The 13,885-nt window shown below is 41.7% G+C and overlaps 1 protein-coding gene across 3 annotated transcripts in view; it reads right to left on the minus strand.

The window, feature by feature from the left end:
- Positions 1 to 13,885, minus strand: part of dnaaf11 (dynein axonemal assembly factor 11) — an 87,964-nt gene that overhangs the window by 19,865 nt on the left and 54,214 nt on the right. For 2 of the 3 annotated variants that reach the window (XM_028593317.1, XM_028593315.1), the window contains exon 12: positions 5,699 to 5,898. In XM_028593317.1, the coding sequence (XP_028449118.1) occupies positions 5,703 to 5,898 (196 nt within the window). In that variant the 3' untranslated portion in view covers positions 5,699 to 5,702. Of the gene's footprint in view, positions 1 to 3,936; positions 4,039 to 5,698; positions 5,899 to 13,885 lie in introns of those variants that run through there. The other variant, XM_028593314.1, reaches the window with a different exon arrangement.

The following is a 13,885-nucleotide window of genomic DNA, read 5'->3' on the forward strand; positions in this document are numbered from 1 at the left end:
GTAACACCCGAAGCAGCGCTGCCATCTTTGATCTTTCAAAGTGGTTATGGTGCTATGGTGCTGATATTATACAGTGGGGGGGGAAGAGGCAGAAAAGCAGCATTTTGATTATATTTTCTCTCGGATTGGTACATTTCAGCTGCAGCCCCCTAACCATACCATCCCCATAGTTTGTTTGCATGACGCTAATCTTTCTGTTACCTTAACCGCATTGTATGTCTCCTCAAAAACCGCACCAAATCTACGGTGGTCGACAGGGGTAAATGCACTGCAACTTAAAGTGCTCATATTATGCTCATTTTCAGGATCATAACTGTATTTAGAGGTTATATCAGAATAAGTTTACATGGTTTAATCTTCAAAAGACACCATATTTTTGTTGTGCTGCACATTGCTGCAGCTCCTCTTTTCACCCTGTGTGTTGAGCTCTCCGTTTTAGCTACAGAGTGAGACATCTCACTTCTGTTCCATCTTTGTTAGGAGTCGCACATGCTCAGTACCTAGGTAAGGACTACTAGCTAGAAGCTAGCGCTGCTAGCGGTTAGCAGTCAGCCACCTCGTTGTCAATGGCAAAACACTGCTACAACACACACTAGTTCACCCTAATCTACAAAATAAAAATTGTATAGAACTACTTCCATGTCCCTATTCTGCAGGTATTCCACGCAAAGCTGGAAGTGCACCCTTGTTTAGAAGAAGTCTCCCAGCTAATCCTGCCTTGTACAGGCCTTAGTTGGAGAAACAGCTAGCTGATGTGGTATTAGCTAAAATGGTTAGCACACACCAAATGTGACGTAGAAAGCCGTGCAGATTTTGACCTAGCTCACCAGGAGACTTAAGGCAGGACACATTCAGAAACCATATCTCACTCAAAACACGGATGTTTTCCATGGATGGATTTTTGTAAGCGTGTGGAAGCACCAGAGACACAAAATAACACCTCAAATCCCAGAAAAAGGGATTTTTTTCCCATAATGTGGCCACTTTAATGAAACACACTCAAATAGACAAAACACAAGCAAATTAAGAAAACATCTTCATTCAGGTTATCTTTTGACAAAACATGCGCAGCATTTAGCAAACGCGCTGCAAATACACACAACACAACCAAATACACAAACATGCTGCAAATACACAAACGATGCAAAAAGGGCACAATCGCCGAAAGCTAATGCAACAGAAAAACAGCTGCATCCAGATTACACAACGGAAGTTCTACAGGCCTCTAGGGGGAGCAGCTGGGTGGAACAGCTTGATCTATGACCCCACGGAGAGAGAGAGCGCTAGGGGTGGGCGATATGGACAAAAAATATCATCTTGATATTGTTTCCGATTTTGACGATAACGATAACTAGACTATATCCTTTAAAAATGTGTTTTTAAAAGTCTGAGTTACTTAATCACTGATAATAATGGGCACAATGTTGAATGAAAACAGTTTGCATTTATTTTCTTTAAAATGTAAGTAAGTGAAAACAATTCAAAGACAAAATACTACTATACTCATCGAACTAGTGTAGGAGCATTGAACTCTGAGTACACATTCAGTTGTTCACCTCTGCTGTAATGTAAATTGTGCAGCATACAAGCAAGATGAAATCATAATAATAAACAAAGTGCTCTGTTCTGTAACATGTTGTACACAACCATGTCCTTATAGGAAGCAGTCCTGGAGCTGGGATAGGGCAGGCCAGGTACTGATAGTCCTTCTACTTGGCTGTATAGTCCTTCTGACTGGGACTTATGCTGGGATCAGAAATAGTTGAATGTGGCCCAGGTGAGCGAGAGGAGCAGTTCTGTATGCTTTCTTGATGTTTGAGTATACATGGTCTAGTGTGTTCTTCCCTCTAGTAACACAATCTACATGCTGGAAAAAGCTGGGGGAGTACAGACTTTAAGGACGCCTTGTAAAAGTCCCCTCCAGGTGATCGCGCTGCAGTGTATTCACTACGGTTAGCAGTGAGCCAAACTTGTGCTAACGTTAGCATCGGGGGCTATGTAGACGGCAGTGTGCTGTTTTCGTAGTAAATAAAATGGTCCGTATATTACCGACAGGGCTCCAGGTCAGGTGAGCCGTGCTGGGCAACGACCCTGCAGCAGGTACTCCATTCATTGTGCACAAAAATGCAGTCCTCCGCCTCTGGTCTTGTCGGAGTCATTTTCTCATTCTGCCGGTAGGTAGCTCGGCGTGCTGGCGCCGAAAACAACCTGCAGCGTCCGGTCTGGCTGTGTCCTCCGGGATGTTATGAGCCGCCTGGAAGGCTCTCGTAATGGCTGTGTTGTATCGTAGTCCTATATTGATTAGTTCAGTGTGGCTGTACTTGTTTAAATATACACCGACAGGATACCTAGAAGCCGCTGCACAATTGCGCGCCGCCATCTTTGTTGACGTTAGTGAATGTGTAGCGTTCCAATGTGTGTTTTGAAGTGTTTTTTTCTAAGTAACTTAAATACTTGATAATGTCAATTTGCACATCGTTAACACAACAATGACGATTTTATCGTAAACAATATATATCGCCCACCCCTAGAGAGCACTCTGCCTTTTCACTACCACGAGATCACAGACACGTCTCTGCTGTTTTCGGAGTTTGTGTACTTTTTATTTTTGCATCGTTTCTGTATTTGCAGCGTGTTTGTGTATCTGGTTGTGTTGTGCGTATCTGGTTGTGTTGTGTGTATTTGCAGCACGTTTGTGTATCTGGTTGTGTTGCGTGTATCTGGATGTGTTGTGTGTATCTGGTAGTGTTGTGTGTATCTGGCTGTGTTGTGGGTATTTGGTTGTGTTGTGGGTATTTGCAGCATGTTTGTGTATCTGGTTGTGTTGTGTGTATCTGGTTGTGTTGTGTGTATTTGCAGCATATTTGTGTATCTGGTTGTGTTGTGGGTATTTGGTTGTGTTGTGTGTATTTGGTTGTGTTGTGTGTATTTGCAGGATGTTTGTGTATCTGGTTGTGTTGTGTGTATCTGGTTGCGTTGTGTGTATCTGGTTGCGTTGTGTGTATCTGGTTGCGTTGTGTGTATCTTCTTGCGTTGTGTGTATCTTCTTGCGTTGTGTGTATTTGCGTGGGGTTTTATTAAGTTGCGGTGTGTTTGGCCCTGTCGGCCACTGTACTGATCCAACGTAAAAACCACAGTGCTGATACTGCACCACACCTACAGTACATTATATCCACGATACAATTCTTAAATCTAAAGGTCTGTCTCTAAAGTATATATTTGACATTATGTTAGAGCAACCACAACATCCTCCGACTGTAATCTACAGTACCTCTCGGAGATACACGCAGTATTTCTGGTGTTTCGAGCAACAAGCCAAACCGCAAACCCCCAAATCTCCTGGATGGTACGATCCACACAGTCCAGATATAGAACGCTGGGACGATGAGAGAAGAGTGGAGCTGTCAGGAGGAAAAAATGGTCCAAAGCCAAAAATGATTTCTCTGCTGCTGCTGCTGCTGCTGCTGCTGCTGCAGCGGCACTCAGAGGGAGGAAGGGATGGAGTCATGACCTCCACTGGAGGTTTTTCGGGGGTGTGACAGCTCCGAAAAGAAAAAAAAAAAAAAAAAAAAAAAAAGCAAAGAACGAGGAGACTTCTGCGGAGTTTCAAGGAGAGAGATGAGCTAAGTTTTTGGACCAGTGTCCTCTGGGCTTCTGTGATCAAAGTCTGGCAGAATATCGTTTTTTTCTGAGCTTTGCTCGGGACGAGCACCAGGAGAAAAAGGGGTTACACAACACAACACAACGGAGCAAAGTACAAACAGCTTCCAAAACACACAACGCGGGCCACAGGCAAAGCAGACCAAAAGCTGACTGATTGATTTTCCAGCTTTCGTAGCGTTGGCTGCAGTTCACAGAGCCAAAAAAAAAAAAAAAAAAAAAACTAAAAACTAAAAGAGACAAATCACTTTTTTTATTTTCTCCCTGAAGATTTTATTCATTCGTGAAAAAATAGACAGCAGAGTTTAAAGACTATAAAATAAAAATATAACATTCAGTAGTGCTTGCTTCCTTCCTTCCGGCGGACCACCATGGGACCTTTTTTCGGGAAAAGCACGTACGGCAGTGAACACGGGAGGGACTAATTAGTTTTGATCCAGTTTGAATTGAGCCATAACATAAAAATATTAAGTTTGTCAGTTTAAAAGATCGTTTAGCAAGCGAAGAAAGTCTCAGTATGTCATAGTAACACTTAGTTTAATGTGAAACCGCTCAGTGAACTACATAAATAGTCTCGCACAATATGAAACAAGAACATTGAAAAAATTGACAAAATGTGAAAAAAATGACAAAAACGTCTGGAAAAGTGAGAAAAAGCATCGACCAATTTTTTAAAATTTTTACCCACAAAAACAAAAAGTTGCAGGTCGATGGGAAGACAACACAAGGGTTAAAACCGTAGTACGTTTCACTTCGGTTGGTCCAAATCAAGGACACACGCTGCTTTTTAGTTCTGATCAGATTCAATTTTATAGCATTTGAAAAAAAATTAAAATAAATGACAAAAGAAGGTTGAAAAAAAAGTGTCAAACATTCCAGTCTGCAACATGACATCATGACTTCCTGTAAATATACACGCCAACTTCCTTAAAGCCAAGTTGCGTGTTATCTGTACGCTTTTTCACCTATCCACGTGTAGGTCTACGCTGTACACATACACGCCACTTGGCGTGTTATCACCTTTTGGCGTGTAATCGCAAGAAGAAAGCTACGGTTGGCTTTAATAAAAGAAGAAAGCGATCGTTGAGTTTAGGAAACATCACACGCGGGGACTGCAGATGTAAATTAGCCAAAGGCTAACTCTGGTGCAATGTATCAAATGGTCACATTTATGTTTTAATTGCACATTGTCCCTCATAAATAAAATTGAATTGACGCGGTCACACGCGGGACCTGATCCCCCCGGTCTCCTGGCTGAAAGTCCTGAGTTGGACCCATCCCCCCCCGCAGATTTTCATATTACTCGCTACGGTGTAAATTCACACGCAATCGCAAGGTAACGTTAAGGCCCGGACACAGAGAGCTGATAAATCGGCCGTCGGACAGACTGGTGAGGTTGGTGACTCGACACACACACACACACACACACACACACACACACACAATTTCTCTCTTAAAATGTTTTCAGAAATATTACTATTTTAGTACAATATGAGATCGTATTCTGAACGAGCCGCCATGACAGTCTGGCTTTGAATTTCCGGAGAAAAACAAACCCATGTGACACGTTCGTCCAATCAGCTGCCAGTTTTCATTTTTTGGACGACGATACAGATTAGCGCCGCCTGCTGATATGGAGACGTATTACGTCTCGTCTCTTTGTGTTCTGAGACACTTTTTGGACCAACTCGGGGAGACGGATTTGATTTTTGAGCAGCTTTAGTCAACGAAGGCCAAGCGCTGTTGATAAAAGCGAGTATGCGTCCTGATTACACGCCAGTAATGGCATACGAATTGGCGTGTCATACATACCGCCACTTCATGAGATCAGTCTGAACATTCTGTAAAAAGCTTCAGATACGCAGCGAAAAACAGACAAAAACATCAAAAAAACATCGTAAAAAGTGACAAAAAAAAAATGTGGGAAAAAAAAAAAAAAAGGCCAGGAAAAGTGGACAAATGTCTAAAAGAACAACTACAATTTTGACCGAGAAAAAAAAAGTTCTGTTTCTCCGTAGCGGTGAGTGTTATTTCTTACAGTGTTATACCAGTGGGGGGACATCGGGGTCGTCCACAAACCCGTGGGAGAACCTGCTGGGGGGTGGGGGGGGAGGTGGAGCCATCCTGGACGCCTCCAGCGGACCTTCGTTGGCGCTGCGCCGCGGCACGATGTCGGCGAGGTCGAGCGCAGTGCGCCTGCTGGGGTCCACTTCCAGGCACTCAGGAACACCGGCTCTTCTGTCCAATCACAAATGGAACATTTTGTTAACTTTTTTCCCCAATGTCTTTGTAGCTTCTCTTTTTAATAAAAAAAATGTGGCACTTTTTTCTGACATTTTGGCACTTCTTCAACAGTTTTTCTCAACATTTTTGTTGCTTTTTTTGCAATGTTTTTGTCAACGTTTTTTCCGACATTTTTGTTGCAATTTTTTCCTACACTTAAATATATATATTATATAACCTTAAAGGGGAACTGTGCAGTATTTTTAGCTTAATTTACCTTAACTGAACAGCTTCGGAGTCACTGGAATGGTTATAGGATTTATTTTCGGGTTGAATGGAGGTAGTCTCGCTCCCCCCCCCCTAGCGTCTGTGAGCGGAAAAACCACCCTTGCAACTTTCGGCCGTCGTCAGGAAGTGTGGCGTGATATCAGGTTTCACCATGTAACGAATTGCTTCACGGCATTCAGGAACCAGCTAACAAGGTAGCGATGGAGTTTTTCACACTATCGTCGTGGCTGAGCCGGCAAAAAAGAAGCAGAAAGCTGGGAAAGCATTGTCGGAGGAAGAGAGAAAGAGGAAACGGCAGACTGACCGAGAGAGGAGTCAGACATGAGTAAACATAGGAGCTGCCAAATATCTATTCTGACGCTGTAGGGGAGGGGGGAAAGCTCTATAGAGAAACCTGCCAGCAAACCGTGAGAAACCAGCGAAGAAATGGCCAAAACTGCATAGTGCCCCTTTATAGTAAATCCCTGTTGTGTTGGTAACGTTGGTGCAGAGACGTCCAAGTTTCCCAGATTGAATGTGCCTGTGTAGGGTCTAGGGCTGTGCTCGATTGAAGAAATTCTTAGTCGACTAACACTCATTCAATTGTATCGACTAATCAAATAAGTTGATTTAATCGACAGATCTGTAAATCTGAGTTTCTCCACAAAGAGTCGTGCAAAAGCACCACTTTAATTCTTGTGCTTACCAGAGATGTGCTCGTATGTTTCTTGGAAATAAGTCATTCAGCATGAAAAAAAGCATAAAACATGACTAATCAACTAAAGAAATCTAAGTCGACTAAATGACCGATTAGTCGACTAAGCAACTAGTAGAGGGAGCAGCCCTAGTAGGGTCAATATGTGACCTGATATAGATGTGATATATGTGGCTCAACGGCACAGCGCAGGACGTGCAGACCATAAATATCACTGTGCATATATGAATTCCAGTTTAGGTGTTATATCAGGCTCCTGTAGAGCTGTGAAATAACAAATTACCAGATGTCAGATAGCGTGTGTTTAATATCTCACAGGGACATCAATTCTCTTCGGGTTCCCACTAGAAGAAGTTTGTGATGCCGTGAATATCTAGAGAAAGCACACCGCAAAGATGCATATCTTGATAAGAAACTTTATTTCATGTTGCATTTTTCTCAAGATCACAGACAAAGGCCACCCAGAGCTGCGTATTGAACAATAAATAAATCTTTTTACTAATCCTTTCTAGCTATTCCAACGTTTTTTTAGACACAGATATGGTGATAATAATGGTCCAAAATGATGTAAAATTGCATTTATTTCTTTTTTTAAATTGAAAAACATCACATTTTCTAGAGGGATTTAAACCTAAACTAAACCCCTTTGCAAAATATGCGCTCCAGTCTTCCACCAACCCAGGCAAATCTTAAATGTTTGTTAAAACACTGATTAGCCTCGTTGTGTCATGATTTATGACACACAAATCATGTCTGATGCTGATGAACCAGAAACAATGAATGGCATTTTTTTCTGTACCTGGCTTTAAATCCACTTGGCTGCTAAAAACAACCTAAAGAACTCTTTAAAAAGGTTAACAAGTGATGGGACAACAATCCCGACAATAATAAGACTTTAAATAAGCCGAAATAAATTGATTTCATGCAGATATGTTTTGCAGTGTAGTGCGACTTGTCCCTGAGGGGAACAACATCCATAAATTCATCTCCATGAGGATGATCGTCTATTGTACCGCAAGATCTGTAACCATTAAACCAAATGGATCCCACTCCTCCTCTGAGCTCATTACTTCCATCCCACAACAACGAACTTGTTCTATTTACCAATTAATAATCTTTAAACCACACGGCCAGACGAGCTGTGAAAAATCTGCTCTGGGGATTCTTCTGATTACCCAATGTGCGTGTGTTTGTGTAGGCTGATTATCAAGTTAAACATGTAAGACTGGCCCATTTAAATGGCGGCACACAGCCACCAGCGGCCCATAAGCAGTTGCCCAGACCACGTCTCAATGGTCCCAACCAAAGAAAACCCCGAGAGAAATGGGTTTAACGAGCCTACACACGTTACTACAGAAACTGCCACAGTGGTACAGATCGTGAATGCAACATTCAGCCCAGAATGCAGCACGTTGTTTTAAAAATGTCGTGGTATGTATCGTATTTTTAAATGTAATCTTCTGCATGTGTGTGCGCTGCTGTGCGTCCCTGTGTGTGTGACAAGCATAGTGTGCGTTAGAGTCCGGATCGGGCCGAATGTTTCTGTCCAAGTTACAGTTAAAACCTCCTTTTATTTTCTCATATTAATGACACATGTACGTTTGGACTGTAGGAAGGCATTCATAAAGGTCAACAGATGAGCGCATCTGTGCACACGGGGCAACGAGTGCACGTTAATAAGCTGATAAAACCCGTGGAGACTCGTTACCTCCAGGGCTTGACGTTGTAAAATGAATAACGTGGGGGTTAAAGTCGGGTACCGTTGGGACCCGTTGGGCTCAGTTCGGGTATCCATGCCTTAGTGTGTGTGTGCACGAGCCTAGGAGCATTTTACTAATGCGCTGTTAAAATAACAATGAAATGCTAAGTTACTGACTTTAGACCAGGTTTTTGTTGGTCAATGGCGCGATCACTTCCCCAAGATAGCAATACTCCCAGAATGCACCTGAACACACCTTCCTGTAAGACCAGCACGCCCAGAATGCACCTGAACACACCTCCCTTTAAGACTAGCATGCCCAGAATGCACCAAGAAAGGGACAGTTGGGTTGTTCTCCGGGGTTAAAGTCCTGTGTTGTTTGACCCATCGACCCCTCCAAATAACCTCCCTAGACGGCATTTCGGGCTTTCATATCACTTGCTACCATTGTTAGCCTTAGACTTATCTTTATTGATCCCTTTGGGATGACTCCCGCAAGGAAATTAGATTTCCGGCAGCAGATTTTAGCATCTCACAAAACACTCTTTAAATAGAAAAAATACAGTATAAGAATAACAAACTTTTAGCTAAATACTTTTACAAAAATAAACAAACAGTAAAACAATAAACTACAGATAAATAAAGATATGTAGGTATATAGGACTGTGTATGTTATTGTGTTATTATACAGTAAATAAATAAATGACATTTAGCATAAATTAGCAGTAGTAGTAGTTGCTCTTAACACTACGTTATCTTAAACTGCACGGAGCTGCTAATCTTTAAAGGATAAAGGCTGTACTGTTAATATGCTGTACAGTATGTATCAGTGTACAGAGCGGCCACAGAGGGCGAGACGATATTAAAGAAATGAGCTGACTTTCCAGGAAGAGAGTGGCAATTATAATTTAATCTCCTGCCGAGCAGCCGACAAACAGCAGCAGGACACAGGAGGAGGAGCCACTTCGTTATTCTGTGCTTTCTGACACTTGTTTATTGAGAAGGGAATAAAGCTGCCAGAGGACACACTATTCTGTACCGTAAGCACTATGGTCCTTTCAGCCCCGGCTTCATTCACTGAAGCAAATTCACTCAGCAGCAGGAAAATTACCAGCTCGGCTGGGAGAAAATGAGAAAGTAATTTAGACCATTTTCCTGCAGAGAAGAAAGAGTGTCTGCTCTTAAAATGGATATGTTTAGTACAACAGACACGACCGCATTTTAACTGCTACTGCAGCCTGTAAGAGTGGGAAAAACAGGCGAAAAATGTTGCCTCTTTGGGAACATTCAGAGCCACAGCCGGGGGTTTTATAAATACTTAGGGTCCTGAGTTAATGTCAAATGCCAACCAGAACTGAAAAGAACGCTCTAAAAGAGATTCAATTGTTTGGATTGATTGAACTTTTTCCTGCAGAGAGTTGCACCTGCCGATTCTTTTCATTATCCATTGATCTGTCGATTTAAGATGAATCACGACAGAGTTGAGGCGATGTCGTCAGATTAGTTCGTCCGAAATCCAGATGTATTCAGTTCACTGTAATATAAAACCAAAACAAAGCAGAAAATCTTCAGAGCGGGAGCAAATTCTGAAAACTCGCGTGTTCGCGGGTGCGAACACGGCGCCATGTTGGCCAGATTCATCTCAAATCTATAGAGAATGCCAAAGTCATTTTATTTAAGGTGTAGATTGTAAAATCAATGGAATGGCTATCTTTCTTTAGCCTGCCGTTAGAGGGATTGATTGATTCATTGGTTGTTTCTTAGCAAAATGCAAGACTGTCCTCCCCCCAGAAAAATGGCCACTAAGGTCATTTGTTAAAGGGGGACTATGCAATTAAGGTAATTGACCTTAACTGAACAGCTTCGGAGTCACTGGAATGGTTATATGACTTTTTTCGAGGTGAATGGTGGTCGTCTCGCTCCCCCCTAGCACCAAAAAAAAACCTTGTTTTGGTGAACTTCTCACTTTGCGCTTGCTTGTACCTTTAACTTTGTAAATTAAAAAGATACATTCATATATTCAATGTCCCTCCCAGCCAGTGTTGTAGTCAAGAACACCTAAACCAAGACCGGGATGTATCGAGACCGAGTTAAGACCAGACCAGTGAGATTCCCACACTGCATGACACGATAAAATGTGAAAAATGCTAACCATACGCCCTCCCTCAAACTGATTTGAAAGATCCACATTCCCATAAAAAACACCCACAGAAAACAAATTAAGATTCTTCTTCATTCACCTCTTTCACTTCCATGAGCGTAGCATGAGAAATGCACCCATGCCAAATACTGAGCGCCCACGAGTGCCAGACTACCAGTAGGCTACATTGATTTAAAATTAAACATTGCAGTTGGTGCTAAGTGGAGCGTCCGTCAGAGTGCGATTGGTTATGTCGGTGGCATTGATTCTTAATTTCTCACGAAGCTGAACGCGGTTATGTGTCAGTTAAACTTCTCATCTCTAATCCTATATCTGTGAGAAGTGGCGCTGTCCTGAGTTGAAAGATAACCTACTACTACAGCTTTATTATTTAGTTAATAGACGTGTGTGTTCGTGTCAGCCGCTGTCCATTTTCCAAAGGTTCTGAAATGCAAACATTTTTTTGACTACTACCCGTGAGCACCCACGGAGGAAAACTTAAAATCGGCACCTATGTTCTTGCCCAGTCTTGAAATAAAATGTCCCCGTTATCCGAGACCTAGACCGAGTGTTCATGAGACCTAACTCGAGTACTACAACACTGCGCCGAGCTATAAGAAACAGGACTGAAATTGTCCCTTCCACTTTGCAACTCTAGGTTTTTAACTGTTCCTCATAGTCTATAAACCCCCAGATTCAACTGGATGGACAACAAGTTAACCATCTGAGGTCTAAGGGTATTTTCACACATCTTCCTAAATTTACCTTTTTAGGGTATTTGCATATAACTGATCACCATGTGTTTCGTATAAAAATGTTCAGAACAAATTTAGCTTTCCGTATAGTGACGCCCAAATGTTTTCTAGAGCGATGTGTAAAGAGATAATTTAATAATAAGCTGAAACGCTGTTTGCTTTTTGAAATTCCTCAAACCTTAACTCATGACGTGTTGTACGAATTGTTTCGGTGCTTGAAATTAGTTTACCAAAGTTTTTGGGTCATATATGATTAAAGTAGTGAAAATATGTCTGACATAAAATTTTGTAATATCGCTTTTTGAGTAGGAGTTTTGTCAAACATTAGGATGCATTAGGACGCACCAGAGGGTTAAAATTAGGGCTGGGTATCGTTAAACATTTTTCGATACTACAGTAGTACAGATACCAATACCGTGACGTTGATATCGGTTCCTGAACGATACTTTTTTGATACCAATTTTATAAAATCCATTTTAACAAAAAGACATCTCAACATTACGGCACAAATCTTTTTATGCATGTTTCAGCTCCTACTAAGTGAGTCCGTCTCAGTGTAACGTAGACTTATTCCTGCGTGTCTCTACGACGTGCCACCTCTTAGTCGATTAGTCGACTAATCGGTCGTTTTGGTCTTAGTCGACTAAGATTTCTTTAGTCGATTTAGTCGTCATTTTTTATGCTTATTCATGCTTAATTATTCATTTCAGGAAACTTCTGAGCACATTTATGGTAAACACAAGATTTAAAGTGGTACTTTTGCAGGATTAATTGTGGAGAAACTCCATTTTACAGAGGGTTAATTAACTAGATTTATATTGGGCTTTTCTAGTCTTAACCACCTCTCAAAGCGCACAGCTCTGTAAATTAAATCAACTAATCGATTAGTCGACAAAATCCTATAAGTGTTAGTCGACTAAGAATATCTTTAGTCGAGGACAGCCCTAAACATTAGACAGCCATTCACAAAAAAAAATTCTTGTTAGAAGCATGCTGCGTGCTGATTGGCTCACTGACGCTGATGAGATTTTGAATGACGAGGCATTTTTCGATACTAAGGATGCAATTCAGTCTGAGCCTACAAAGTATTAAATTCGGTACCCAGCCCTAGTAGAAAATGAGCATAATCTATGGCAGATACGTTCCTCAGTAAACTCACTGCTAATCCAAGAGTAGCCCTCCTGAATGTCCGCAGACTGATAACCGTGACTGAGCCTTTATCCGCACTAAGTTCCTGTAAGGTTATCGCTCTCAGTTCAGTAATTGAGTTGTGATCGGCTGCAGTAACATCATCAGCAGGTTCTGTTTAGTGTCTGTAGCCACCGATCCACTCGGGATTAGGTTTGGATGGGATTCACATTTAGATAAGAACCAGACTAAACAAGGCAAATGGACTCAGACAAGGTTGATGTCATGTATCGTGTGGCCTGACGGAGAGATGTGACGATACTACTGTACTCTGTTTATCAGTCGCTCTTCCAGACGGTCCCTTACTGCAACATGTGCATGTATTCATGTCACTAAGAGACTTTTCGAAACAATTTCTTATGTTAACTGTATGTGAAATAACAAGTGGCTGAGGATTTCTTTGGGGTTGTTTTGGGTCTCTGTGGTCATTTGGAGTCTCTTTGTAGTCGGTTTTGTGTCTCTTTTTTTACATCATTTTTTGACCATTATCACATCTGTGTCTAAAATGTTGGAAAAGCTAGAGCAGATAATAATAATATTATATAAATAAAAACTTAAAAGACAAAACTTGCTAAAGAAGTCAAATGACAATCATTAGATCTGAAAAAAATCTTTTAGCTACATTCATTCGGCTTAGACGGCTTGGGTGCTTCACCTAAACCTTACTGCGGAGGAAAAACCCGGATATTGGAATATATTGGTTTGACGGTCCGGAACCAAACATTTTGAAAATGTCGGGTCGCTGGAGCTGCTGCCCTCGGATAAGCAAATGAAGATGGATGGATGGGTGGATGGATGGGTAGATAGATGGATGACTAAATGATGACTAGATGGATGGATGGATGACTAGATGGATGGATGATGGGTGAATGGATGAGTCGATAGATGGATGATGACTAGATGGATGACTAGAGGGATGGATGGATGACTAGATGGATGGATGATGGGTGAATGGATGAGTCGATAGATGGATGATGACTAGATGGATGACTAGAGGGATGGATGGATGACTAGATGGATGGATGATGGGTGGATGGATGAGTCGATAGATGGATGATGACTAGATGGATGACTAGATGGATGGATGGATGACTAGATGGATGGATGATGGGTGGATGGATGAGTCGATAGATGGATGATGACTAGATGGATGGATAGATGTTAGATAGATGGATGACGAGATGGATGGCTACATGGATGGATGGATAATTTTAAACCAACGGTCTAAAAATTGATTA

This window comes from Perca flavescens, chromosome 12 (genome assembly GCF_004354835.1).
Source record: "Perca flavescens isolate YP-PL-M2 chromosome 12, PFLA_1.0, whole genome shotgun sequence".
NCBI classification, from domain to species: Eukaryota; Metazoa; Chordata; class Actinopteri; order Perciformes; family Percidae; genus Perca; species Perca flavescens.